The sequence below is a fragment of the Artibeus jamaicensis genome, unplaced genomic scaffold (assembly GCF_021234435.1).
Source record: "Artibeus jamaicensis isolate MK-2021 breed Jamaican fruit bat unplaced genomic scaffold, CSHL_Jam_final scaffold_847, whole genome shotgun sequence".
Classification (NCBI taxonomy): domain Eukaryota; kingdom Metazoa; phylum Chordata; class Mammalia; order Chiroptera; family Phyllostomidae; genus Artibeus; species Artibeus jamaicensis.
Genome location: NW_026522057.1, coordinates 21,263,340 through 21,288,127, shown reverse-complemented (window position 1 = coordinate 21,288,127; position 24,788 = coordinate 21,263,340). Strand labels below are relative to the sequence as shown.

The 24,788-nt window shown below is 53.7% G+C and overlaps 1 protein-coding gene across 1 annotated transcript in view; it reads left to right on the top strand.

The window, feature by feature from the left end:
- The window catches only part of IGSF21 (immunoglobin superfamily member 21), a 222,373-nt gene that overhangs the window by 92,218 nt on the left and 105,367 nt on the right, over positions 1-24,788 (top strand). The window contains exon 2 of the mRNA XM_037148002.2: positions 7,053-7,165. Within this exon, the coding sequence (XP_037003897.1) occupies positions 7,053-7,165 (113 nt within the window). The remainder of the gene's footprint in view (positions 1-7,052; positions 7,166-24,788) is intronic.

The window sequence follows — 24,788 nt, the reverse complement described above, 5'->3', positions numbered from 1 at the left end:
CTCCTGTATCCAGCTTCTCTATTTGGAAGCAAAGGGTAGGGGGCTCCGGTAGACTGGGGGAGGAGGACTGGATTCAGAATCAGCGGGCCCCCTTCCTGGCAGACGCCCAGCTTCCTGCCCCAGGGCCCGGCCCTGCAGTGGTTCGGCAACTGCTGCCCTTGGATTCTGCGGCTCCTGTTCATGGCTCTGCTGCTCTGCTCTTTGCTGCGGCCAGTGTGCTGTCTGCCGACTCACTGCTGACTTACATTCCACCATCCCTGACGGGGCGGCCACTCACCACCCAGTGCCGATTTCCCCTGTTGGACCGAGTTCTCCTGCCCGGTCTCCATGAGAGGCCCCTGGATGCTCCAGGGTGGCGCCAGCATCAGTCCAAGCAGCTGTGGTCAGACAGGAGCATCAGAAGGCACCTGAGGCCGGGGGAGGCCCCGGGGCCCCCTGGGACAAGGCCTGCAGGAAGGAGGTGCTTCTAAGAGGGCCCCTGGGGAACCCCGTCCGCTCTGATGATGGAAGGGTCTGTGTGCGGGCAGGGCTCACTTGTTCCTGCCTTCACCATGGCCTTCAGTCCAGGCACCGTTCTGGGCACACAGGTAACGTGGAAATGGTCCGTGGCCTGTGCACTGGCGAGTGTGTCCTGAGCACATCATACAGCTGATTCACCCTGGCCTAAGTGGTAGGAAGGCCAGGGTGTCTGGGACTTTGAAAGCCTCAGGAGTCAGGGAGAGCTTTTTTGAGGAAGGGAGATTGCCATTAATTTTGAAGGATGAGCAAGAGTTACTCGAGTGAAGAGTAAGGGCTTGGGACAGAGGGGACAGCCCGTGCTAAGGCCCGGAGTTGAGAGAGAAGCTGCTTGTGAGGAAGAGGAGAACACAGCAGGACTTGGATGGGGTGTGAGAGCTGGCTGGGGCCGGAGGAGCCGGGGAGCTGGGCTCGGCCGGCCCAACCGCCCCGAGAGGATCTGCGGCTCTTTCTATGGAGCCTGGGAGGCCCTGGAGGCCGCAGAAGGCCGGGGGTGTGCATTTTAGGGAAACCACTCTGGCTGCTGGTGGAGGATGATTGATGGCATGAATGGATACGTGAAGTCCAAGACAAACCCTGACCCTGCCAGTGGCTTCCTTAACCACCGTCTACTGAAGGCCCAAATGCCAGGAGGCCCACATTCCCTCGCTTGGTCCTTACAGTTGGCCACGGGGGCCATGGTTACCCTTGGGAGTGAACTAGGTAGAGAGGTGTGAGTTACCCAGGGCCGTCCATGGGCCATGGTGGGATGATGACTAGGGTGACTAACTTGTCTTAGTTTGCCACCCTTGTCCCAGGACATCCCTTGGTCCTGGGCAGACTGAGACACCTGGTCGCCTTCATATGAGTTGTGTCTCTTTTCACTGCACCCCTCCCATGGAAGCCCTCATCACCTCCTGTCCACCCACAGGGCCAGACGTGAGCTGGACCTCTAAAAACATCCCCTCCATATGGAGAGAGGGGCGGGGGCAACGCTGGGACGATGCCAGTCGAGCTTCCGGACAGAGGAGCTATTCGTCATCACCTCACTGGGAGGGCGCCTGGTTCCTACATGTTGCCTGCGATCCTGCTAAACGTAACTTAACGGGAGGGGCATAAACGCTGTCAGAGATAGAGGCGAGAGCAATGGCAGTGCTCGGGATAATGAACTGCTTAGTTAAGATGAATCTGTGCCATCCCCGATCCTGCTTCTCGATACCGCGCCAGGGGGTGAGGGGGTGGGCGGGTTATGCATCGAAGCTGCTTGGTGGCGAATTCAACGCTGAAAAAGACAGACCTCTGTCTTTAGCTGGTGCCTGATTAACCGGCACACTCTCACTTCTCGGAGAGATGGCGTCGAGTCGTATCGGAAATAAAGGTGGTGAGAGTGGGGCCCAGTTGACAGCTGACATGGGATTGATTGGAGCAGGAAAGCCCTAGAAATCCAGTTCATCATTTCACAGATGAGCAAACTGAGGCCCGAGAGAGGGACGCCCTGCCCGAGGTTCCAGAGCAGGTTGGCATCACGGCTGAGGCCAGAACTCACCTGCTCCTGGCTGGTAGGTGGGCCCGCCTCCCCGACCCCTGCCTGATCAGCCACCCCTTCCCACGGGCCCGGAGGCTTGATACAGGGGTCCTGGCAGCAGGGGGCCATCTGGGATCGCCTCTCTTTGGCGTTCTGTCCTCTGCCCTGGGGGAAGGGTTCCACCCGGGCCTCTGGGCTCTGATCCTGGTCCAGAAGGCATACGTGTCTGGCTGAGCTGGCATGTCTGAATCTTCTGTCTGACCAGCTTCCAGAGGTCAGGCTCCCCTTGACCCCCTAGACAGTGGGAAGTGGGAGGGAGTAGAGAGTTGGGGGCGGGAGGCGTGGCACCCCCTTGCCCTGCTCTCGGGGTGCCTGTGTGGGCGGAGCTCATGGTGAGCACAGCCTGAGGACATGCCTCCCCACATTGGTCCCTGTGGTTGCCCCCATGGCCACGTCACACATGGGGAGACTGCGTCCCACAGAGGCTTCATCTCGTGCCCAGGTCACCACCGAGTGGGGGAGGGGGAAACTTGAGGCAGGTAACCGACTTCACCTTTTCTGGAGACCTGTGTGTGGGAGCAGCAAGGAGCGCGAAGGCGGGTGTTTTCAGGGAAAGAAATGCGGCGGGTTTGGAGGGTGATGGGGTTTTGCAAAATGGCAGCTGGAGGTTTGTCAGTCGGGCCTGGAGAAGAACGTGCCTGTGTTCTCCTTGTGCAAAAAACCCCTTGACCATGAACCCTTGCTGTCCCCTCTCCTGTGTGTGTGCCTGTGTCTGCAAAGGTGGTTTCTCACCTGTGATCCAGGTGTTGATTGGCACCGACGCAATCCTTGCCTGGTGCGTCTGTCAGAATAGGGCCTTCCCTCCTGCCTTCTCCACCGCCCCCCCATCCCAGCCAGAGATCCCCGCTCCAGGCCTGAGGCTTAGAGCCCACACACGGCCTGAGGCCTCAGACCTGAGGGGTCTGGGGGGCCCACAGATCATTGTGAGGCCCGGTTATCCAGCCCTGAGGGAGTGGGCACCGGATGCCATGCCCAGACCTGCCTGCAGTCTCCTTCCCTCTGTGCCCAGTTCTGGGCCTGCCCTTCCTGCCCTGCACGGACCGTCCTGCCCCATCTGAGAGCCAGGCCTCGGGTGCAAACGCAGTTGATGGAGTGCTGAATGGGGCAGAGGGCACGGATACCCCCAGAATTCCCACGTGACCCTGGCATGTTGCAGGGCTCTTCTTCTCCAGGTGATAGCAGGAGGTGGTGGGGCCAGGTTGGTTTCCGAGTCGGGCAGATCTGGGTTCAAACCCCGGGTTTTCCACTCATGTCGCAGCGGTGTTGAGCGAGGCACTCTGTGGCTCTGAACTGCAGTTCCACCTGTGACAGGGGACTGCCCACAGGCTGGTGTGGGGATCGAGACTGCGCACGTAAAAAGCTCAAAAAGCAGCACTTGCCCGAATCTGATCTTCATAGTCTACTGATATTAATGGAACTCACATTCCAGAAGGAGAGGCAGATGTGCAAACAGACAATTACACTCCAGTGTGGCATACAGAGCGATCCCAGCATTGTGTGAGGTGTGTGCTGGTGTCGTGCGAGCCAATGAGAAGCCAGGAGCGAGTGCGCAGGGAAAGCTGAAAAGAGCCTTGAACCGGGGAAGTAGGTTTAGTCCTCAGAGCCACAGCCTCCTCTGTGGGCTCCTGGGGGCTGAGAGGAGGGGGAGCCTCAGTCAGGAAGGGCTCCCCCTGTCGTGCACCCCCTGTGGCTCCAAGTAGGGACCTCGGGAACCAGGGACACAGTCACTGCTGCCTCAGCTTAGAGAGGTGTGTTTCCTGACGTTTGCGACGAAGCACTCTAGCAGAACCGGGGTGAGGCGTTGTCAGCGGGACTCAGGATCCTGCAGCAGGAGCAGGTGCCTCCTCTAATTTGCACCCGGGGCATCTCACCTGCCCCACCCTTGTCCTGGTCCTGGTTGTAGTGAGGCAAGCGTGCTCCACCAAAGGTGGGCTCCAGGGTGCACAACGGTGACGAAACGTGCCCTGCCAGGGCCCAAGTCTGCAGAATGACGGAGCACTCTGAGCACACTCCAGCTCCAGGGCCTTTGTGTGGGTGCTGTCCTCTGCCGGGAATGCTCTCCCCCTAGATACCTGAGTGGCTCACGCTGTCCTTTACTCTGGCCTCTTCAGAATACCTTGCCCAGAGCCACCCTTCCCCTGTTCCTCTCCACTGCTTTACTCGGATTTACACTATCACCACCTGACATGTTTCCCATCGTTTGTCTGTTTATTGTCTCCTCTGCTCCATGAGTGCAGGACATGCCTAGAACAAGGCCCGATATTGAATAGATGCTCAATAACTATTTTTTCACGAATGAAGGCAAGACAGGAAGAAGGAAGGAGAGAAAGGTTCTGAGAAGCCTCGGAGGGAAGGAACATGTCTAACTTTGTTTAAACCAGTATTCCACACACTTAGTTGATAATAGAAATTTGAAGCACTGTTAGGAGTTCCTTGTTCTCTACACACTCCGGGAAACGCTGTGCTGTGGCTTCAGAACCGCTGTATTTACGTGCCCCACCCCTGCTTCTAATCCTCCTCTGGTGTCCCAGGGACCCCCGTCTCCACTGTGCAGTGGGCTGTCCTCGGCTCCCAGCCTGGCATGCCCCAGTGAGTCCCACTGCCTGAGACATCTGCTACTGCCATTATCACCCGCTACCCGAGTTCAGCCATCCCCCCAACCCCTCCAGACTTACCCCTGTAATTCCCCCTGGCTTGTGACAAGTGGTGACTCACAGCCGCACCCCCATCCCTGGCCCACCTCACATGCATGTCCCACCTGCACCCACCCTGGGCTGCCTGCCAGTGTGTCCCTCCCGCCTCCTTCCAGTGGGAGGGGCCCTTCCCTGGTCTTGAGCTAGTCAGGCATCTGGACTGATGATGCTCAACTAGCTCTTAGCTTGGCATCCCAGGGGAGGACAGCCCCACTGGAAATGTGAGCCAGGGGTCAGCCCCAGCCTGGGAGTGGCAGCCGATGGGAGCAGGCCCGGGGCTCCTGCCGTGGCCCCCGAGCAGCCTGGCCCTTCCTCCCCAGGGTTGGGTGTGAGATGCTTGCTGTCCCTTCCCTCGCCTTGCCCATTATTAGAGCCTGTACTTAGCATGGCAGCCATAACAAAACCGAAGGCCTGGGTTCGACCTGCACTCTGCCACTTATAGCTGTGTGACCTTGGCAGGTAACTTTGCCTCCCTGTTTCCATGGTGGCAAGTGGGAATAGTATTTGTTCCTTTCTCCCAGATGGCCATGACAATTACATGGGTGAGTGCGTATTAAGCGTGTAGCCCGGTGTCTGGCTCGGAGTGGGTGCCGTGGGAATGCAAGCCAACATTGCTATTTGACTCCAGCCTGGCTCGCCCCGGAACCCTCCCTCTCAACTGGGGTTCATGCACCTGAGGGCGGCCTCCTTCTTTGTCATGGTTTGGGACCCGGCTGGGCTTGGGGACTTCCCCGATTGTCCAGACTGGGCAGTTGCCCCTGTCCCTACCCACAGCCCCCCACCTTCATCCCACGTTGCGCTTAGTCCAGCGCCTGCTGAGAGCAGGTGGGAGCAAAGTTCATGGCCGAGTGAGTGAAGAAAGGTGGAGGCAGAAGATGGGTCCCTCCAGCGGGCTGTGGGCGCTGCCCTCCCAGACCACATGGCTCTGGGCGCCCTGTGAACCTGACTCCCAGCCTGCGTTAGGGGCTGCCCAGCCATGAGCCCTGCATCTTACCTCCTCACCCCGGGCACTGGCACCAGAAGCCTCGGACTGTGGAGCTCGGGTCTGACTGCAACTTCCACATCGATCCTCCCAGGGTCGATTTTTGTTTTTGTTTTTTCTGCCCTGGAGCGCTGTAACCATTAAGTTCCAGGCAGGGGTCAGGCCCCTGGGCTCGATCTGCTCGGGTTGCCTGCACAATTGAAATCCCCAAGCCCATCCTGGCTAGTTTTCTCATTAAGATGATTGGACTGGATTGATCCATTAGATCGATGGCTGGACATCAGCCGGTGGGAAGCCAATCAGATGAGCCCGGACGATACACCTGGAGGTGCCCCACCGCGCTGGAGGGGGCGCCCAGCCCTCTGGGATGGGGCTCTGGGAGTCAGGGGAGAGGGTCAGGGGCCTCACCTGGCTGGACTTTTTGTGGAAGCCTCAGTGTGTTCCCAGCAGGGCATGGCACCAGGGTAAGGGCCCCAGCGATCCCCGGGACAGCTGTTGGCCAGAAGTTAACCTCCGGTGCTCACAGAGGTTTGAGCGTTCTTCCCAGGAAGTTTGCCTGTAATCGCCTTCCCCCACATCACCACCCCCATGGCCCAGGGTTGGAACTGCCTCTCCCCTTGGGTGGCAGGGGGTGTGCAATGGGAGATTTGGGGTCCAGGAAGCAAAGAGTGTTCCCCAGGGCTCTGCTCCCTTCTCACCAGGAGTAATTTGGTTGTGAGGCTGGGACTGGAGGGATCTGAGCACCTAAGGACACAGTATCCCAGCGTGGGTTTCACGGCTGCACAGAATGCCGATGGCGTTTAGGGAGCGGCTAAGGAACCCGGAGTCCGCTCGGTTTGGAAATGCGAGAGTAAATGCATTTTAGCACGTTCATTTCCTGCGGGGCCTGGGCTAACATGCATGGAGGCTCTCTAAGGGGGGTGGGCTGCAGGTGCAGTGTTTGACCGCAGACTGGTTTCTCTGGGAAATCTTATAGAAATAAACTACGGCACTGCCCTCGGTTTCCAGCTGGTCTTACTTTTCAAGAGGAAATTCATCCCAACAAGAAGTGTTTTCAGGATTGGAGGGACCCACAGGAGTCAGGGAGGTTCCCAGAAAGGGAGATGTCAATGAGAGGGAAGAAGAGGGTGGTGAGCCGAGCCCCATTCCTGCTCAGTCACTGATCACATAAGACCACAGTGAAAACAGCGCCCCCTAAGGTTGTGTTGTCTCTCTCTGCCACTCCTCACCCTGCATCAGCCAGCCAGCCCTCCTGACCGACTTCTGCCCTCACCTCCCCATTCTCCTTTCTCTGTAGGCTACTTGACTGTCAACATTGAGCCTCTCCCACCTGTGGTGGCTGGTGATGCCGTGACCTTGAAGTGTAACTTCAAGACGGATGGTCGCATGCGTGAAATCGTGTGGTACCGGGTAAGTCGCCACCCCTGTTTGCTCCATGCCTATGGCCAAGGGGAGGCCCAGACAGGTTCTGGGGACCCTCACAAGCTTGCCTATGTCTGCAGCATAACGCAGCTCTGGGCTGTCCTGTGTCCTCCGCGCCAGGTCTCCATCCCCCTGAAACCCTCCTCCAAGACTGGTTTGCTCGGCCCGTTCTGCTGCTCTCCAGATCTGTCCCCTTCTGGTCTTTTTGTGCCCCTTCCATGATGCTATGCTCAGGAAACCCCACTAGGACCGAGTGGGGTTGCTAAGGACGCCGTGGGCCCTGGCTGCAGTGTAACAACCAAGGGATGTCGAACGGTGGACTCTCAGACCGGAGGTTTAGTGTGGAGAGGGAAGGGGGAGAGAGACCAGGGCAGCCTCCTGCCTTCTTAAAAACCAACTTCCAGAGCTAGTCTGCCTTCTAATTCGATTCTGCATAGGAACGGTCCTAGTGTGTGGCCCCCTAAGTGCAGGTCTGAGAAGGGACGTTGTTAGAGACACGCAGGTGTCCACCTGCCCAGGGCCCAGGGCCCAGGGTTCGGCGGCAGGAGGACCAGCTCGTGGTCTCGGGCACAAGTGTGGGCCTTTTCCCAGCCCTGATAGAATCCTTCATGTGAGTGGACCGGGCACCCCAGGCTGGTCTCTCTTTGCCACAAGGGAGCTGGGGCTGGCTGGGCTCCGGAGAAGGTCCACTTGGCATTGACATTCGTCTTTGCAAGGAAGGTGAGGTTTGCACACAGCAAAGTGCCTCCATCTTGGCAGGGGGCTAGGCGGGGTCTCCCCTTCCATGATTTAAAATGGAGGTTGGCAAAACCTTTCCAGCGAGGCCCAGAGAGTAAATGTTTTCCTCTCCGGTGACCATATGGTCCCTGTCGCAGCCACTGAGCTCTGGTGTGAAACAAGGAGAGGACGCGTGTCGATGGAAGGGCATGGCCGGGTTCCAATGAAACTTTACTCACGGAGGCTGAAATTTGAATTTCACGCCATTTTCATGTGTCACAAAATACTCTTTAAAAAACTTTTTTTTTCAACCACAAAATGGTGAAAAACCATTCCGGGCTTGAAAGCCGTGCAAAAACAGGTTGTAGGCGGATTTGGTCCGATTTCAGTCATCGTTTGCTCGCCCCGATGTAAAACAGCGTTTCTCGAGCCCTTGTGGACTCTGCCAAATGCAGCTGCTTTCCATGGTGTGGATGTTTCGGAGGGGAGAGTGGGGGTGGGGCGGGAGGGAGGGAGGCGGGCACACTTTGGTGGTCGGGCATCTAACACTGGTTCCTCCACTCCTTTAAGCTCTGTCTGCATCCACGGGCAGCGTGTGGCACCTGACGGGCCACACTCGCCCTCACGGCCGAGCCTCAGATCTGCACCCCCTCGGTCTCCTTCTTACTCGTGGTCCGGTCTTGCTTTGAACCATCCTGCCCTTGCACTTCCTTCTTGTCGGTTTGGTCTTTGATTCATCATTCGCTGGTGGCTGCTGTTTTGTCGCCTGTGACCCCGGTCTCCTTTGAACCCAAATCCTTGTTCTTCATAGCCTGTCCCACTGAGATTCACCTCTAGGGCCCCCCACCCAGGCAGGCCAGGCCTCATGGGTGTGAGCCTGAATATCGACACCCCACAGGGCCCTGGCTTTAGATGAGGTTTGCATCCTGGTGAGATCAAGGGGCCTAGAGAAAGTTGAGGCATATGTTAAATAGTGCCACGGACTGACTCGCTAAGAGGCGTATTTACATGCTACGGGAACTGCTTGGCTGACACACACTGTGAGCATCTCATTAGCACCTGGCAGAAGGACTGGGATAAATTAACTCCAGCTCACTGCTGTCGATGGGAGATGGGACCACGTCTCTCCCTCAGCCATCCAAAGAGGGGACCGGAGTGAGGGGTAGCAGAAAACCTGCCCAGCTGGCAGAGAGAACTAGGGACACCCGACAGGACCTGTTAATGGGAGTGAAGGCGCCAGTGAGCCTGGAGACAGGAAAATACCTGTGGGCACCTCACTGCCTTCTCTGCCCTTGGAGCAAGTGTCCTCACTCTTGTTTGAAATCAAATGTCACCATATTGCAGCAGTGACAGTCTCTCTGCAGAGGTCACTGCCAGGGGTGGGGGAAATGCCAGGCCCAGGTGTAGGAAACCAGGCAGGCCTCCAGGTGGCTCAACCCTACGGTCTCTGAGGATGGGGCTGGGGCTGGGGAGAATGCCCAGGTTCCAGTTCCCATGGAGACCTCCCCTCCCCTTCTCCAACCCCATCCCCCTCCCCAGCCCCATCTCCCTCCACCCTAGCCTGTGATCACACTGATTGCTTTAAGAATCTCTTAAGGGTGTCAGGCCCTTCATATCAGGCCATGGTGGGTGCACTAATCAATTTATTTTATTTCATTTCACATCCTCTGACTGAGGGCCTCTGGAGGGGGGGTATGCAGATATATGCAAATCACATGTAAATTGCCCACTGGAGCCAAATGCTTGGGCCCTTTCCCATTCTGTAGCTGGACTGAGGTAGCAGCTCAGCCGACTTGGGAGTCTCCTTGGACCCAGGCGAGCCCCGAGTGCCCTACAATGGTGAGGACGGAGTTGGAGGCTGGGAGGAAACTACAGGGAAATGGCTCCCGGCTGCCAGCTCCCTCTGCCTGCTGTCACTCTGGCCTTTCCTCTCTGATTGCTTCTTTTCCCAAGGAGCCAACTGAATGGAGGGAGATAAGAGCCTACCGAGATGGGGGCACCAGGAACCACGGCTGGGCAAGGCTTCTGGGGGGAGTGAGAGAAGCAGCCTTCAAAGCCCAGGTCTCCTCTGGCCAGACCCCCCATCACCACACTTCAGCCCCCTATCTACACCCCCTCCCACCCCCCCCCGAGCCCCCACCAACAGAGAGCTGCTGAGCCAGCGTTGTTTGTTTTCTGTACATGTGTTTGCCTCCCCAGCTTCCTTTCCTCCTCCTCCATGAATGAGCTTACAGAGCCCGGCTTGGAAGGAAATGAATAGATTACACAGGCCCAGCCGGGGCTGTGTCTCCAATCCCTTTAGAAGGGAAAAGCAGGGCATTGTGATGGGGCTACCCCTGTCCGCTCAGCCCAGTGGGCACAAAGTGGACCAAAAACATGTGTAAGGCCCAGCAGCCTTCCCTCTGGTCCTAAAGACATTATCTCAGTAATGGGGTCATCCTGAGCTTTCAGAAACTTAGTGAGTCGATTGGATTCTTTGGGCAAATCGGGGAAGCTGATGAAATTGTCTGAAGCAAAAGGGATTGCCCCCTTGAGGTTAATAAGACCTCTGTCTGAGCATTCAGGAAGGTCTTGTCTTGTGGACCCCTTGGGAGTCGGGTGGGGGCAGGGAGAATAGGAGCACATGGCCTGGGTCTGCACCTTGGACACTTTGCCCCATGGCCTGGCCATTTTGTAGAAGGCACCAAACTATAGACTCAAGAACGTGAACTTGACCAGACCCCCTGGGTCTGCGTTGTCTAATGTGGCAGCTACTAGTCACATGTGGCCATTTAAATTTAAACTTTACTAAATCAAATTAAATTCAAAGGGTTTTTCCTCCATCAGACTAGCCACATTTAAAGCATTCATTAGCCACCTGTAATTAGAGGCTATTGTTTCTATCAAAAGTTCTCCTGGACAGCTTACTGCAGATATTTGAATTTTTTTTTACGTGGCCTCTGGAATATACTGTGCTTTGCTGTCAAATGAGCAGTCGTGAACCTCCTCTGAGCCAGCTTTCCAGGAAAACTCGCTCCATAAATTGTTTCATAACTTGCCATTATTTGATTGCGGGGTGTGGAGGGGGTGGGAAGATGAATCATCTTCTCAGAAGACTTCTTTGAAAACATGGCACGAGAGTTGTCAGGCCCTTAAAGCATCACAGTGGTCTATCAAAGCCCTATTCAACTGAAGGATGCTTCACAGCCCTTTTCTTCATCTCCTGATGCTTTCTCCCCCAGTGCACAGGTTCCTCTCCTTTGAGTCTCCAAGGCCCCGTCCTCCCATCTCAGGCCCAGAACTCACCTTTTTCCCTAGAAAAATACCGCGGCTAATAGAGTAGAAGCGCAATTCTGTACTTGGCCAGTAGGGGACTCTCACCTAACAACCCAACTCCCTAGCGTGTAAGTCAGGACTTGGCTCCAGAAAGTGAGTGAGAAATAACATCCTTCATTTAATCATTTATATTCGTTTACACTTGCAATTGGGGGCTCATTCAGTAATGCTGCTAATGCTAATTTGAGTGAGTACCATTTGAGCCTTTACTCTGTGCCGTGTCTCCACGGCTACATTTCGTTTTCCCATGGGCACCGAGAGGTAGGAATAATCATTAAGCGTGTTTTTTCAGATGCAGAAACCGAGACCATCCAAAGAGACTAGCTCAGCTCATGTTGCTGTTCCTGACTTTTGCAGAAAGTTCTAGATACTCCCTCCCCTGGGATTCCTCTGTGTGGGTCTGAACTCCAGCTCCTCTCATGTCAAAACATGCGTCTGCCCACTGGGCAATGAGCATCTGGAGTACAAAGGCCATGTCTCTTCCGGGCTGTGTCCTACAAAGTGTGCCTAGCAGTCACCTCAGCAAATCTTTGTCAAATGCACTAACGGTAGGGCTGTAAATATAAATGCTTGTGCACATCTGACCCGTCATGCCGTGCACTCCTGTCTTCATGCCACCTGTGTACAGATGAGAGCATCCTCCTGTCTAAGAGTGAGGGTGAGTCTTTGAATACTCAGGGGCTTTTGTGGAGGATAAAGAAATGGAACATTTCCTGTTGGGGAATACTGTCTAAACTCATTTAGTTGGAGGTCATCTGCCCAGCAAGCAAAGCCAAAGGTGTGTTTATATCATAGAAATCCATTAAATAACCACAGAGAATCATGGGAGTTTAACCTTTCACAGTAGCTTTTATGATCTCACCTTTGCTTTGTCTCTTTCCTCCACAATTTGTTTCAAGAGCCACACTGGGCCCAGGTTACAGGGCCATGGTGAAGAGAGCCACAAAGCGAGATAGGAGAGCTACAAACAGTGATCACGTCCCCACTTTCAGGAGCCCCTTATCTTGTCTCTTTCACCTGGTGGGGAGCATGTGCCTGGCGTTTGTTTTGTGGTGCAAATGCCTCCACCACAATGCCACCTGGCCAGTCGAGCTCCCAACTGTGGGGCTCTGCTGGACGCCTTTGTAGTGAGAGTTCATGGCTGTTTGGGGCCATCAGAAAAAGGGTTGAGACTGGAGGCCAGGAAGGGTGAGGCAGAAAGAGAAAGGACTTAAGCCTCAGAATACTTGCACAGGAGTACAGGGTGTATGACTGGACAGTGGCCTAATCTCTCTGCATTTTGGAAACCTCCTCTGAAACTGGACATGAACACACCTACATGGTAGACATAAATGAGGTAATGTCTGCAACCACACAAGCCCAATGCTTGGCTCATTATGGCTCCTAGTCAATAAATGGTAGCCGTTGTCCTATCACGTCTCTTGGTAGCTTAAGGGATCCCGAGAGGAAAAATATAAAATGAGAGTGGAAGGTGTGTTCTGGGAAGATCCCCATGACCAGCCTCCTTGAATTCCATCCCACCACCTACATTCTCCAAGGCAGGTGCGCAGAGACCCCAGTTTACGCTGGTCCTCTTTGTTCCTACGTGGTTGTGCTGGTGAATTCATTGGAGTTCAATCCTCTGCACTGTCTCGCGTAGCAAAGCCTTTTCCGTGGATCTTAGCTCTCTGTGAAGCAAGGAGCTATTTCAAAATGGCTTTGCTGGCATCGGCTCTCTTAATCTCCATCTTTGATTCGGTTCTTTTGTTGTATGAAACAAAATAGAAGACAAAGATTATAAGAGGGCATTACAGTCCCGTGACGTCATAAGAGCAAGAAGGCAGATACACCGTTGGTGAGGAGTACAGGCCAGGGCCCAAGTTCTGGAGGGCTGAGCTGGGCCACCCCTCTGGCCCCTCTGGCTTGGAGCCCAGTGTGGCAGCTACTCAACCTGTCTGCTCCTTGCCACTCCCACATCCTGATCTTGGGCTCCCAGGTCTTACAGCTCCAAGATCTGGAGAAGGAAGAGAATACGGAAGACAAGAGATCTTCACAGAGCCAGAGCCAATCAGGCCCCAGCTGCCTCACCCATCTCCTGCCCCTGCCCTTCCAAAGGTCTAAGATGAGCGATGTCCCATGCCCAATCTTATCCCACCAGTCAACAGAGGAAAGAGACTACCAGAGAGAGGGTCTGCCAAAGGACAGATGACTATTTAAAAATGTGATAACACATAAAGGAGGAATAAGAATAAGTTTCTAAGTCTGATTCCATTGCAATTCTTTTATTCCATCTTCAGCCATAGGTCGTACTCACTCCAAATCCTTGCCTCGCAGCTCCTCCTTCCAGGGATGGACTAGTGGGAAAAACCTCAAGCTCCCCCTAGAGGTCAGAGTATGAATTGCAATTATTTCTGTTCCCACCCTTGGTCTTCAACCGAAGCTTGGTTGTAAAGGGGTTGCCCCCTCTGACTGCTCTTTAGAATTTTCAGAGGGGCCTGTAAAAATGTACTATTGGCTGAACCTTATCCTATGGTTATTGAGTCAGAATCTCCAGGATGGGAGCCTCAGAGCGTTTAACCAGCTCCCTCAGGCGATTGCAATGCCCTTGGCCCAGCCAGGGACCAGGTTCTGGTGTTTGGGAAACTGATACCTGGAGCCGCTCCATTCATTTATTCAACATGAACTCAGCACACAGTTACCAGTCAGATAGTTCTAGGCACTTGGGGGGGGGGGGCGGGGGGGCGAAGCACACCAAGAAGCAAAACAACAAGATCCTGAAGTCGTGCATTTGACCTTGGGGGAGGAGTTAAAAAGAAAGAAACAAGAAAAATACCAGATAATGACAAGGGCAGTGCACATAGTGAAAAGAGGCTAATGGCCTAGAAAGGGATTGGGCGGTCAGTGCATATAATTAAAATAGGCTGGTGGGATAGAAAGGGATTGGGTCAGCAGGTAAAGACTCATTTAAATCAAGATCTCAAAGGCAACAGAGAACCCGCCATGCCAAGGGGAGGAGGAGGCAGTAGAGTGTTCCAGGCCAAAGGAGGAGCAAATGCAAGAGACCTGTGTCGGGAACAATCTTCACATGTTCGAAGAACAGAGGGAGGTCCCACCACGTGGCCGGAATGAGCCAGTTGAGAGATGAGGTGAGACAGGTGGGGAGGACCGTTCATGCGAGGCCCTGTGCTCGGGCATCCACACCTGGAGTCATTGTAAGGGCGGCTCTGGAGGGATTACCCAGGGAAGTAGCAGGACCTGGTTTACCTACTTAAAAGGTCACTTCTGGGTGCAGAATGAATTGTGGGGGAGGCAAGACTGGAAGCAGAGAGACCACAGTTTGGGTAAGAGGTGACAGTGGCCGGGTGAGGACTAGGATGGTGGAGATGAAGGGAGGGGAGAAATGCTGCCGTGACTTGCAGGAGGCGTTTCAAGGGCTTGCTATCGTGTGGAAGGGGTGAGGGGCAGGGAGGGTCCAGGATGCCTCTGGGCTGTCGGGCTTGACTCAGAGGAGAGGCGGGAGGAGACAGCTGGACAGGATTCTCCGTCCGCCATGCTACCTGATGGTGGCTCTGACACACGGAGACGGAGCTGCCAGAGTGGCAGTGGAGGTGACAGTCTGGAATCTGGGGAGACGTCACCACTGGAGACTGGTGCTCGGGGGTATCAGAGTATGGATGGATGCAAAGCCACGAGCCTGGATGAGATGCCCCAGCGAGGGGAGCAAGAGAACAGCACCCGGTGCTGGACCCTGGACACTCCAGGTTTACAGACAGGAAAGCAGACCAGCCAAGAGACTGAGAAGCAGCAGCCAGCAAGAGAATGAAGAAAGCCAGGAGCGAGGCATTCTAGACCCCAAGAGAGAACAGTCAGCTGTGCCGAGTGCTGCAGGGAGGTGACTTAAGATAAAAACAGACAAATGACCAGGAATTTGGCAACATGGTGCCCTCTGGGGATCAAGATAAGAATAGCCTTCTTGGAGTTGGTAGGGGCAGAAGTCTGGCTGGAGTGAACTGCAGGCAGTGCTGAGACCAGCTGTGGCGTGGCCTTGAGGTTTTGACAATTAAAGGGGTTTGACCTTGAACCTCTAGACAAACTTTTGGAGATAACAAAGACACAATTGCTTCTGTTTGGCTCATCTCCACTTGCAGGTCCTTCATAAGCTCCCAACCACATTATCTATTCCAGATGTCCCCAGCCTCGCCTTCCAGAACTGGTGGCAGCCTTGTTTTCCCCCTGCAGATGAGAGAGTGGCTACCCAGTGAATTTAGGGGATTCTGGACTAAGTAAGCTATGTATCTGGTATCTGGAAGAAGGCTCTCAGCTCTACCACCCAATGAACTCAGTGGCCTTTGGACCACCGCCATTCATACAACCTTCCTGAGACCCTCTTGGTACTCAGGACTGGAGATATGAAGAAGAGTGGGCCCGCTGCCTCCCGGCGGGGAGGTTCCAGTCCGGCCAGATGTCATTAAGTTGTAAAGATCTGTTTCTTCATCTGATCGACAGGCTTGATGGACTTCCCCTAAGCCTCTCGCAGGGGTCTGTGCGAATCAAAGAAGGGCACCCTGCAGACTAGTCCTTCCCATCACCTACGAGCAGGCGCTAGGGAGATAGGCTTCGCTTCTATGACTTCATCTCCTTTTCCCTCCTGGCCTGGTCTTATTCATTCTCTCTGCGAAGCCTTCCGACCTGGCTCACCAAGATGGAATGAAGAGATTCTCCTGCTGTCTTCCCTCAGCGCGTCATCCACACTTCGATTAAGGAGCTGTCACTTGTGTTTCAGTTATCCGTCCTGTCTTCATCTCTGTGGCTGAGTTTTATTTATCTGCTTATCCAGTGTGTGCCTGGTGCCAGCAAGCCCCAGGCCAGGGTCCTTATATGGGGTCTCAGGATCCCTAAAAAGCAGGCGGACAGGCTTCTGGGGGTGCTGGAAACCCCAGCACGTGAGCCCCATGTGTTGTGTGCATTTGGTGGGGGGAGGAGTCTGAAGATTTTCAGAAGGGTCTGTGACACCCTGAAAAGTTCAAGAATGGCAGCAGCAGATGCCCAGGTGTCTGTGAGCGTGGGGGGTGTCATGACCGCCGCACTCCCTGCTCAGGATGGACCTAGGAGACTAAGGGGCTGCGAGGCCACCTCAGAAAGTCTGCGGTCCATGAGCCTTCCAGGGGCCTGGGAGGAAGAGGTGCTGGGGCAGCCTTGGGTGGGAGGAGCAGCGGGGGGAGAGGGGCGCAGTTAGGCTGCCTTCCACGGCCACCGGACTGTCAGCTGGGGTGTGCCCTTGGCCGGGAAGAGAAGAGGAAAAGAAAGGAAAGGCTTGCTTTAGTGACACATCATCGCTGCTCTTGCCACATGGGGAGATGTTTTGATCAGAGAAATCCATCCTCTTTTGGGGAATTAACATCAGGTTTCTGGTACCGGCAATGAGACCATTTCTCTGCCCAGAGGCTTTCATGTGGGGCTGATAAGAGCTGTTCACTCCCAAATTGTTGAGACGGGTGCCAACAGTTGTCATGGACACCCAAATAACAAGACGTTCTATTGGCCACATGTGGACTGTACCAGGAATGAGCTGACCCATTGGATGGTTGTGAAAGACACAGTGGACTGGCAGCTCATGAAGGTCAACGACTTAGCTCACTCTGGGGAGTCTGTCCTCACTTACCCAGGGCACAGAAGAGAACAGCAGGGGCCTGGAGGCAACACATCCTGCTGTGCGACCTGGAGCGAATCGCCTCCCCTCTCTGAGCCTCAGGATCTTCATCCATAAAGTAAAAGGGTCAAGTGAGATGATCTCTATGGAATGTGTTGCCTCTTTTCCACCTTGCAGCCAATCACGCGCCTCCCTTTCCCCCAGAGGACTCTGGGCTGGGGGCAGAGGCTGGTGCTTCCCTGACGGGCCGTTCCCTGGGGTGAGGCTTGAACAGTTCATCAGAGACGGAGCTCCTGGCTTGAAGTGCTGTCGGGGCCTCTGAGCCAGTGGACTCCGGAGCTATATTAAGCCCAGAGTGTGATTTCCAGAAGACTGCCTGACATAGCCCTGCTGGGCTTAAATGACTGGGGGCTGACTTAACTTGTCAGAGCAGGATTTAAGGTGAACCTCCACTCCAGCATGCCAATGTAATGAAATAGCAAGACTGAAATGAAGGATGCTTCCCAGAAGACAAGCTCAGAATCCTCCACCCTCCTCAGTCCTGCCTCCTCCTTTTCTCTCTACTTTTCGGTGTTGGGTGGGTCATCCTCCTAGGAAGGGTGACTGCGTCCTCTCACCAGGAGACTCGGAGATGTCCACGGGGAAGTCACACAGTCTCCCTGCTGCACACGGGCACAGCCTGGAGCTTTTCTAAAGAGCACACATCTGATTGTATCGCCTCGGGATGGCACCACTCTTTACAGGAACTCTCATTACTTTAGGACCAAGTTCAAGGTCATTGGCCCAGCATACGAGGTTGCTCTTGATTTCTTTAGCCTTCTTTTCTACCACATTATCAAGTCGGCTCACCACGCAAATGGTCTATTTTCAGTTCTCGGAACTGCCAGCCCTCTTTCTCACCTGAGCTCTGACGCATACACTGCTTCCTCTGCCCGCCATGCCCCTGTTGGGCTCAGACTTGCCCTCCAAGGTCAGCTGCAGTATCACCCCCAGAGACCTTTCCCATTCTTCCCCCCTTGCATCTTCTACCTCATGCAACTGCCATGACCCAGGCTGACTTTGTTTCTCAGAACACTCAGAACTCTACATTATCCCTTAACACACTGGGCTCGTGGATTCATTAATGCAGCAGCTGTTTCCTGAGCACCTATTATATGCCAAGCTTGGAACAGGGCACTGAATGAGAACAACCTGGCCTTGTTTGTAGGGAGCTTGTAGTCCAGCAGGGGAACAGGTGTGGCATGAAAGCTTGTTAAATAAATGCTTCCTTCAATTGCATTAACTTCCCCCAAATGGGTGGGTGTCAGCTAGCTGAGAGCCACCACAGGGCAATTGTAGTCATTGCATGTCTCTCCCAGAACACAAGCCCCTTGTCGGTAAGGACTGGGTATCCTGTTAGTCTTGTATCTGAGGACATAGCTTAGAGAATGAATGAATGAAAAAATGAATGAATGAATGTCTTCTGTGGTTGTGAGGGACACAGAAGTCAATTCTCAGTTGATGAGATCAAGAATTTTCTCACAAAGCTTTTCAACAATGGATGAGGTGTCTTGGGGACTGCTGAGGGTGTCCAGGCAAATGTCACAGATGCAAGGGAAAGGACTTCTGGCTTCCTAGTGCACGTGAGCCCAGGGCCAGAGGTTGCCATCGGTGTCAGCTCTGGAACTCTGTGCTGCAGCCAGTCCAGCTGCCGTCAATGGCATCATGGCAGGCTGGGGATGGCACGTCTGGCCAACACGGCCAGCCCCGCACTGAGCATGGGGCACCGGGACCCAGAAAGTTCTGCATTCCCTGAAAGAGGGGCGATTGTGAGTGTTCTGGGAATCAGACTCTCGTGGCACCCCTGCCTTGAGTGAGCATTTGAGGGAGACAAGGCCACAGGCACCTGGGAGCCTGGAGGAGGGGTGAATGGGAAGGAAGTTGGTAAGAAAGACCAGGTGCAGAAAACCACTGTGCAGCCAAAGGCCTTGGAAAACACTTCTAAGTCCATGTTGCCTGCTAAAAGCCCATCAGCAAAGCCTCTCATTTTTCAGGGGGTACAGACCAAAACCCTTGGCATCGCCTTACAGGGCAGTGCCTGGTCTGGCACCTGCCTGCCTCTCCAGACTCATTGCCCCATGTGCTCCCACGAATGAAGGCACCGTGGGTGTTCAGAGGCCTCAGAGAGTCGCAGCAGGAGGAAGAGGAAGGCCTGGAGAGGGGCATAAGGGGCCCTGCAAACCGAACACTGTTATTCTCATTTCAGAGCCAGGAAAACTGAGGTTGGGCCACGTTGGGCAACTTACTGTAAGTTATGCTCCTAAAGAGATGTCAGGTCAAGCCTTGACCCCTGCTGTCCGGCTCCAAAGCCATGCTCCTGGTGTTAGGCTCCTTTGAAGGCCATCAGTGCCACCCTGAGGGGTGGGAGGGGTTTCCCCTTGAGTGACAGGCAACCCGAGGGTCGAACTCTCCGGAAGGCTGAACTCTGGCTTAGGGAGCCTGTCCCTTCTCCGTGACCATTGTCAATGCCATCACTATAGTGTAGGCCAGGAGCTCGGTCAGGGATGTCACCAAACCGCCTACTGAATGCTCACAGGGACCATTTGATATTGGTCCTCTCGTCCATTTTAGAGTTGGGGACATGGAGGCTCAGAGAGGCTGTTACTAGCCCAAGCCTCACGGACAGTAAGGTGGGGCGGGGTTTGGGCACCAGCCTGTCCGACTTCCCCTTACGGCCCCACCTTCTCAGCACCTGGCCTGGTCCGCAGAACCAACAGGGCCGGTCCTGGTGCCCCTGTGGGCAGCTCCGCAGTCTCTGCCACCGGGAATATGTACAGCAGGCCGTCAGGCTGGCTGTCCTCGTTATCACACGGCCGGGGCCACCTGTCTGCAGAGGCAGCGTCCAGATGTACTGTCAGCGTCAAAGGGAGACCAGAGGGAAAACACAGCTCCCACCCCGCAGAGAGGACACCGGCAGCAAGGTCCACCTGCCCCGACAAACACGCAGAGCGGGGACGGTCCCCTCCCCTCCGCACCCCTCCCTGCACGCCCCTCTCACACCTCGCGGCTGCCCAAGTTCCTCTGGTGACCGTCACAGAATGTTTGGTGATGCCGTATTCTTCCACCCACGGTGCACAGCCCTTGGGAGTCTGTTAATGAGGGAGATGGGCGGCCTGGATTAGTGGCAAGTCTGAATTGGAGACTATGCTTTGAGAAATGGAGTTTCATTATTATTATTATTATTATTTTGCAAGGTGGTGGAGTGACTCAAATGAGTCTCAACATGTGTTAGCAAGTAGTGGTCCTTGGGGGACCTGCTTTCATGGTTATAATAATTATTTTAATTGGCACATTAATTATACGTGAACAGGTGCTTCCCAAATAATTGAAGGTGTTGGAAAGCTGTTTATTTCTTTAAGTGGTTTAAACATTCCCCTTCGACCCTGTTTACTCGGCGAATGTGAAATCACGCAGGGCCTGTCCTTTGGAGACAGAGAGACGTGAAGCCTGGCTGAGTGTGCGGGCCCTGAATCGATCAGGTCTCCGGTTCATGCCTTCAGATTCCTTCACGTACAGAACTGCCACCGTAGAAAACCTGGGCAGGGCCCTGGGGTGTAAGGCAGGGATGCCATCACTAGCTCACTCTCTGCTGGTAGAGATGGACGTCACAGAGACAAGGGGCGGGGGCCCTCACCCCAGTCTGGAACTGTTCTGGAATGAGGAGGGGCAGAGGGCCTGGCAAGCAGAGGTAAGAACAGGTGCAAAGACCCAGGGGTTGGCGCATCGAAATCCCACTGAGCACTGGTGAAGGATGAGAGGAGGAAGAAGAGGGGCCCGGCAGAGTGTGCCACGGCTGCGGTTGCACACGGTAGAGCTTGGATTATACTTGGAAACATTCAGAAGCAAAAGAGCCGCAGCATCCAGTTTCAATGAGTCTCTAGACCCCTCCCAGCGGTGTCTGATAAGCATCTTCAACTTAACGTGGCCAAAGTGAAATTCTGTATTTTTGCCCCCAAACCCGTTCTTCCCTGTTCTTCCCCATCTCAGTAAATGGCATTTTCATCCACCTGGTTACTTAAGCCAAAAACCTAGGGACCCTTCTTGTCTCTTCCCTTCCCTTGTTCCAACCCTGCTCCACCCCCCAGCTCTTCCGTTGGTCAGACCTTATGCCCTGAGTCCACCTGCTTCTTCCCAGCTCCTGGTCAATGTCTTTCTCACCACTGAGGGTTTGCAGCCTCCAAACTGCTTCCACTCTTGTCCCTGCTCTTCTCCGACCAGTGTCCACGCAGCAGCCAGAGTGATCTTTCAGGAACAAACTAGCCCAAGTCATCCCTTGGCTTTGACTAGTACTTTAGAATAAACCCCCTGAGGGTGGCTCTGGCCCTGCCCCTGCACAGCCTCCCACCACCCCAGCCTTGTAAGTGGTCTGTAAATACCCCCAGCCCACTGTTCCTGAGAGTCCAAGTTAGCCCCACCAATCCCTAATGTGCAGAAGCTTACGGTGGGGTTTCAAAGAAGAGCAGCCCGTGCCCCAAGCAGTGCGGGGCCCAAGGTGAAGGGGCTGCCGAGCAAAAGGGATGCTTGAGGCAGAAAGATCTGAGCTCAACTCCAGGCACTGCCTCTTCCTCCATCACCTCTGTCCACCTCCACATCTGTGTCTGTGAAATGGGCTGGCGATTATCATGTGGGCCTCGCGGGAGGCAAGCGAGAGTAGCCATGGGACCCAGTTTGCCTGGAATAGTCCTCCTCGTGCTTGTTTTCTGAGGGTGATTGTTAAGAGTGTCCCTTTTCAGCCTCAAAAAGCTGCCTGTATGGGTTTGAGTGTAGATGTTGCCAATTTGGCTTTCCATGGGTTAACTCTCATGATGGCACTTTAGTTCTCTGTGAACACAGGCTATGGGACAGGTTCAAGGGCAGCGCTCCATCCATTGCCAACAATCCTGAAAAACTGAGTAACTGTAGGAAAGAGAGAGGGGCACTAGCCCCTGGGCTGAGAGAACCCTGACCTTGACTCCACGTCTCTCTCCCTTTCCAGTGTGGACACTGGGCCATGATCTCACCCAACCACCAGGCTGAGAAGGGTGTGTGTGTGGGGGGGGGGGTGTGTCACTGGTTTAAATGGGTTGTGTAGGGATGCTGGAGATGATCCAAATACTTTGCTGCACTGTCTGTGGATTCATCATCAACAGAGTTATCAGGAATCTCCTGTCCCAGGCAGGGTGCTAGAAGCTGCAGCAGAGATTCTGTCCAGTGGGATAGTCCCACACTTGCCTTTTAGGCACACATCTGACAGACACTTTTATAAATGTCAGTCTTTTAGTTTTGTTTGTTATGCAATTATATTATCTGCAAATAATGGTAAATATTCTCTTCTAACACCTATGTATCTCGTAATGTATAAAAACTCATATTGTGGGACCAGATCACTTGGATTCAAATCCTAGCTTTGCCACTTAGAAGCTGTGTGGCTTTGGGCAAGTTATTTAACCTCTCTGTGCCCCAGTTTTCTGATCTTACACAAGAACTTAAAACAGTGCCTGGCACTATGTAAATGTTGGTGTTGTTATTACTTGTTGAACTTATTACATTTCTTTTCCTTAGTCCATTGTCTAAAACTTCCAGAATGCTTATAAAATCATTCCTTGTCTTATTTTTGTTATTCATAGGATTGCATTTATTTTAATATTGCATAGGATATTTGTTTCCAGTATCTGATAGATACATTTTTTTCACGTAAAGGAAGTTTACTTCTATTCCAACTTCACCTAGAGTTTTTATAAAGAAAAATAAATAAAATGCTTCTTAAGTATCTATTGAAGTAATCATATGGTTTTTCTCCTTTAATTTACTAATGCAATGAATTATGTTCATGATTTTCCTAATATTGATCCTCCAGGGGGATTTTATAATTTCTTTAAACAAATATCTTGTGTCCCAAATTAAAGGAACTTTCAAGTATTTATTTTTATTATTATAAATGGAATCTTTTTCACTGGATTTTCTGTGGGTCTCTGGGATGTAAGAATGCAATGCAATTGATTTTTGTGTGTGTGTGTGTGGCATTCTCTTGCATCCTACGAATGAGATGAATTCATTTAATAAGCACGTGGTAGCTTTCCTTGTATTGTTTGGGCATTCAGTCTTCCCAGCTGGCATTTTTCTTTCTTTCTTTTCTCTATTCTCTGGATATGCATTTTTCAGTGAACACGTGTGCATTGAGTACCTACTAAGCGCCAGGCACATCCTCATTACTCTCATGGCTGTTCGGCAGGGTGAGGCGGTTGGACTTCTGTCCTCAGCTGACATACTGAGAACAGAGAAGGGGAAGAAATCTCCCCGGGTCCTAAAGCCACTTAGATTCTGATTGGGATTCAAACACCATTAACCCTCAGACCAGGCCACTTCCCAACTGATGAGTCTCCTTTTACAGGGGCAGGAGTACGTAACTTTGACCCCAAGGAAAGCAAGGGTCAAGATGCACTCTGGGACTCATGCGCTAGTCACTTCTCAAAGTGAAAGTGAAGCTAAGTGCTCTGATGCTAAAACCTGACCTTGAACTGTCAAGCGCTCTGTCCATCTCTTTGCCCTTGAGCCTGGAACTTGCTTAGACTAAAAGGAAGCTGATGTTTCTGTTCTAGTTTTTTCTTTCAGGCAGCACCTCAGCTCTGAGGGGCTTGGGTTTGGAGGTGCAACATGCCATTGTCCCAGGCTTCCCCCGAGCTTATGGACAATGCTCTTCCACCCCCTTGCTGTTGGCATCTCGGAGCCCAACAGGCTCCACTCACTGCCTGGCAATGCCTCTCGCTGCCTCAGGCCCCACAGCTTGCTGCCTGTCGTCGCGCTCTGGTTTTTCAGGCTAATTACTCCACCTCATCATTGTGCAGACAGCCCCCTTCCCTGTTTCCAGCATCCCGCACCCCTAGGAGCATGTATCTTGTAATCTCCTTTCACCTAACACCAGGCAACTTAATTATCCTTGTGGTGCTCAGGACTCCACGCTCCAGGCCTGTCCTCACAATCACCCTCCTTGATCTGGTCCCTCAGGTTTCCGCTGGCCTTCTGCACAGATAGCAGCCACTGTCTTGCCCCAGAGTCCCCGGAGTAAGGCCCCACCTGGGCACGGGACGGAGAAGCCAAAGGGGGACGGACTCAGTGTGTATTCTAATCACCAAGCCCCAGGCTCGGGACACCCATTATTAATTCATACCAAAGAGCTGCTCTGCTCAGAACACACGGGTCCGAGAGCCTCCTGGGCTCTGCCCTGGCCCTGCCCCCCTCCCCAACTCTCAGAGACCATGTGAGATTCATCGTCTGCTGAGGCTGAGTTTGGAAGCTGCTTGGGACTCAAGGAAGAAAGAAGAAATCCTGGATTATTCACACCATTCCAGGCACTGAGCTCAGAGCTGTCCACGCACCGCCTGAAGCAGGAGCTGTGCACAGCCCCATTGTATGTACAGGAAAAACTGAGGCTCAGCTATGTGTGAAGTGGCTCCCCCAGAGTGGCAGGCCTGGAGTTCCAAGCCAGGACCTCCAGACTCGAGCCCCACTCTGCCTGTCCTCTTGCTCTCTTGAGATGGTCAGTGGCTAGGACTCTTACACTTCACAGGGGCCACCGGTCTCTGTGATGCCAGGATGGAGCTGGCTCTTGTCAGGCTTCCAGACATGAGACTGACACTCCAGACTGTGCCAGGGGTTGGAGCAGCAAGTATGTCCCCTTTCTCTTCGGTGCCATCAAAACCCCACCTGGGCCCTGGGCTGGCGTGGCTCAGTGGTTGAGCACCAGCCTGTGAATCAAAGGGTCGCTGGTTCCATTCCCAGTCAGGGCACATGCCTGGGTTGTGGGCCAGGTCCCCAGTAGGGTATGCAAGAAAGGCAACCACACGTTGATGTTTCTGTCCTCTTTCTCTCTCCCTTGCCCTCTTTAAAAAATAAATAAATAAAATCTTTAAAACAAAAACACCCCACCAGGGA